Genomic DNA, 4,374 nt, shown 5'->3' with positions numbered 1-4,374 from the left:
GAAGCCCGAGCAAGCACTGACACCGCTATGGCGACCGCGTTCAGTCGTCTTGAAGGACTCGCTTTCCCAACGGCCCCTGCGACCCTTACGGGCAGCCAGCCCGGTTGGCTCTCGTAAGCGTGGGCGGGACTGGGACCGGAAGTCACGTGCTGTGACAGCAGCCCGGGTGAGGCCGCTGTTGCAGCTGGTTTGGCTTCGGTCTGTGGGAGGCGCCGGGGTGATGGCGGTGGAGATCCTGTCCCCCGACTGGGAGTTCGACCGCGTTGACGACGGCTCACAGAGTAAGGGAGCGTCAGGGCAAGGGCTTCGGGTGGATGCTCCTCTGGGCCGCCTCAGCCCTGGCAGCGCTCCTACGGGAGGGCTTTGCTGGCGATCGCTGCTCAGCGGTCCGATTCGGGACACTCTATCCCTTGGTGTGTGACAGGGACGCGCCATCAAGCGTTACTTTCGGGGTTAGAATCCCAGCAATGGTGGTGTGGAATGGCCCCGTCAGGGCTCGTGGTTGGTAGTGCTCCTGGTGACTCCCGTGTTCCCCTAAGTGAGCGGCGTCCACTTTGTGCAGCCCTGGGACAAGGGTGTAGTGCACCCCAGGAGTTCTGGAAGCCCTGGGGGAGCTGCGGTTGGTCCAGTGTGTTTTCCGCCAGATTCTCGGAGCGTTCATTTCTTGAAGAGGCTGATGATGTCTGGGTTCCTGTTTCGGTTTCCTGTTTTTCTTTTTTTCCTCGCATATCAACTTTTGGAAGTTTGAGTGTTTTTCTTCCACATTTTTATAACCCAAGAATGTAGGGAAAAAGAAGTCTTCACAAGATAAAAATAAGCACGTGGATGTCAGTTTATCTTCTTCCATACCTTTTATTTATGCTGAGTGGAATTTTCAGTGGCGCTCTGTAGTTTCTCGCAACTAGAAGGGTTTGAACATTACAGCAAATCTGTTTCAAAATCTGCATAAAATCGAATTGTCTGGTTTTACTTAGAAGTCCACCCCCCTCACTCCAAAAAAACCCACTAACAAATTTAATTTCATTCATGATTTTAGTGAAACTATATAAGGTTATTACAAGTTGGCAATCTGTTTCTTACCTTTGGTGATATTAATCTGTATAGGGGGATTGTAAGAGATATTGAGGCATACTTCTTGTGAACTTTTTTTTAAATGCATAATTTTCCTACAAAGTAGAATACTCTTTTCTTAAAATCCCAGTTGAATTATGATAGATTTTACAAAGAAACACTAATGTCTACAAACAGATGCGGTTAGGTTTTATTATCCTTTTATAGAAGGGTGAACTACGTCCAGCATGGTTTGTTGTTTTTCACAAAACATTACACAAAGTATTAGCTCTTATGCAACATAAACACACACACACACAATTTGGTGCAATGCCTTTCATCTTTTGTGGAGAGGCTTCTGTATTTACTACTCAAAAGTGAACTGCCTCTTGTGTGAAGTTTATGGGCAAAGGTCCCCCATTCTACTATCTTCAGAAATTAGAATGAAAAGTATTTGTATTTTAAAATAGTTCAACTTAGAGTGATCACATTTGTTCAGCAGACAGGAGCTCTGTGGCGTAGTGCGTAAGGCATTTGACTGCTAGCCAGAAGGCTGGCAGTTCAAACCCACCAGCCACTCCTTGGAAGGAAGGTTGGGCAATCTACTTCCATAGTGGTACTGCCTCGGAAACCCAAGGAGGGGTCGCTGTGAGTCAGATCTGACTCCACGGCAGTGCAAGGAAGTCTGGTGATATAGTGGTTAAGGCATTTGGCTGCTAACCAAAAGTTCAAACCCACAAGTTGCTTCGCGGAAGAAAGATGGGCCAACTTGCTTCCATAAAGATTTACAGCCTTGGAAACCCAATGGGGGTAGTATGAGTCGGGGTCGACTTGATGGCAGTGAGTTTTGTTTTTTAAATTTATGTACTACAGAAGGAGCCCTGGTGGTGCAGTGGGCAATCACTTGGCTGCTAACTGAAAGGTGGTCAGTTCAAATCAAACAGCTGATGAGCAGGAGAAAGACATGGCAGTCTACTTCCATAAGGATCACAGCTTTGGGTACCCTGGGGGGCAGATCTATCCTGTCTGGTAGGGTCGCAGTGAGTAGGAATAGACTTGTCTGGCACGAGTTTGGTTTTTGATTTATATGCTATGCTAGGTTTTAGTGATAGAAAGATAAAACAAGGAAGGCATGCAGGAGATAAGCATATAAAATTGGTTTTTGGAATTTTACTCTTGAAGAATCACCTTGTAGTTTTTATGTCAAATCGTTTTAACTTTTAAACATTTTACAACTATTTATTAAATTGTAGGAAGGGTTTTTTTTACATGTTATTAGGGATTTTCTGTGACGTGCTGCTTTGTTATCCTCAGGTAGATGAAATGAGTTACTTTTTGGAGCATTGCCTCTAAGTACTCATTTGTGGACAAATGTAGCTTTGACTGGTTATTTGTCAGGTCAACAAGACTAATAATTGGGATACTGAGAATTTTTTGCAGTTCTTAAATTTAAGCTGTAAGAAAGAGACAACTTCATCGTTTCTGTGTGGTTTTCATTAAGTTTTGGAGAATGAGTCACATCTAGACTAATTGTTTTCCAAAAGTGCCCAGATTAATACAATAGTGAGATGAACATTACTGGAACAAATTGATCCATCTAAATTCAGAACAACAGTTGCAAAATAAGGGAGAAGGGGAGGCAGGTGTTTATATTTCAATACATCATGATTCAGAACACATTTTCTTGCATTAGAGTTGCTTCACATTGCTAATTTTAGGAGAGAAAAATTCTACCTTTTCTAGAAGACTAGTGTCAGTATTTACATCAGAAAGAGAAACTGAGTTGGATTTGAATTTGCTGTCTTTGGGAATAAGTAATGAATTCTTACTTGTAAGGTGAAAAATTTACTTTCATTTGTTTTGATTAATAGGCACACCTTTTATTGTTCAGTTTGTTCTAATGATCTTAGAGTCATCCATTGTTATGTAAATTCTATAAAAATTGACACTATATTCTGTACTCAGCCAGTGGTGTTTTTTTTTTTTTTTTTTTCATCCTCACTAGCTTTTCTAGCTAGATTGTAATAATTAAATATTTTGGTAAATATTGAGTATTACAGGAATAATGTTCACTATGATGAAGCAGGCCTAAAATGTCCCTTTTGAAAAGAGAATGTGTAGATTTAAAAAAAAAAAAAATTTATTGTGATTTGGGTGAAAGTTTACAGAGTAAATTCACTTTCCATACAGCAGCTCACATATATTTTGTCTCATGACATTGACTGCTATTTCCCACATTGCAACAGCTCCCTTCTCACTTCCTCCCTATAGTTACCTCTTCCCTGTGTCCCTCCCTTCCATGCACTCCTGCCCCCAGCTGTCTCCCTGTGCAAACATAGCTCTTCTATTCTCCCATGATTGATCTCTCCAAGGAGTGTGTCTACCTAATGGAAATGTTCAGCTTATATGCTTGTCTTTTGTTTGGCTGGAAGCAAACAATTCCAGACTTGAAGGGCAGCTAGGGGCCATAGTCCCAGTAGTTTCATCAGGCTCTATCAGACCAGCAAACCTTTTTTTTTTTTTTTTAATGATTTTGAGTTTTGTTCCACATTGTTCGCCTATTCTATCCAGGATCTCCTACATAGATCCCCCTCCAAGTGGTTGACAGTGGTAGCCAGGCACCATCTAGTTTTTCTGGTCTCATAGTTGTATGGGCTGAGAATCACATGGTGTACCAGTTGCTTGGACTAATTGTTTCCATGAGTCTTTGGTTTTCTTCATTCTTCTTGGCTCTGGATGAGGGGAGACCCATCGTTGCATCTAGATGGGTGCTTGCAAGCTTTTAAGATCCCAGTTGCTACTCCCCAAAGTAGGATGTGGAACAGTGTTTTTATGTAGTATATTATGCCAATTGAGCTTGATGTCCCCTGTGACTATGGTCCTGAGCCTGAGAATATATAGATATTTTTAATATGTGTTTTTTATATATATATTTTAAATAGTACTTTGCTGTGCATAGAAGAGTTATGTTTTTTATTTTTGCTTGTATGAACACACAGCTTTTTGTGCCCCTGTCAAGTCATGTGACTTTGTGGATAAGGCATTGGGCTGCTAACCAGAAGGTCAGTGGTTCAAACCTACCAGCTCCTCTGTGGAAGGAAGATGGGGCGATCTACTCATAAAGATTTACAGCCTTGAAAACCCAGTGGGGGTCGCTGTGAGTCAGAATTGACTCAATGGCAGTGAATTAGAATTTTTTTTTATCAGATCATGAACATTTTTTTTTTTTAATTTTATTTTGCTTTGGGTGAAGATTTACAGAGTAAATTCACTTTTCATACAGCAGTTCACATATACTTTGTCTCATGTCATTGACCAAAATTT

The 4,374-nt window shown here is 41.5% G+C and overlaps 1 protein-coding gene across 1 annotated transcript in view; it reads left to right on the top strand.

Moving 5' to 3' along the window:
- Positions 1–220: 220 nt before the first annotated feature.
- Positions 221–4,374, top strand: part of WASHC4 (WASH complex subunit 4) — a 103,937-nt gene continuing 99,783 nt past the window's right edge. Inside the window, exon 1 of the mRNA XM_007948241.2 lies at positions 221–281. Coding sequence (XP_007946432.1) covers positions 221–281 — 61 coding nt within the window. The remainder of the gene's footprint in view (positions 282–4,374) is intronic.

The sequence above is a fragment of the Orycteropus afer genome, unplaced genomic scaffold (genome assembly GCF_000298275.1).
Source record: "Orycteropus afer afer isolate SDZICR_OR568_19922 unplaced genomic scaffold, OryAfe1.0 scaffold00209, whole genome shotgun sequence".
NCBI lineage: Eukaryota > Metazoa > Chordata > Mammalia > Tubulidentata > Orycteropodidae > Orycteropus > Orycteropus afer.
The sequence above is the reverse complement of the archived record's forward strand: the minus strand, read 5'-3'. Positions and strand labels throughout refer to the sequence as shown.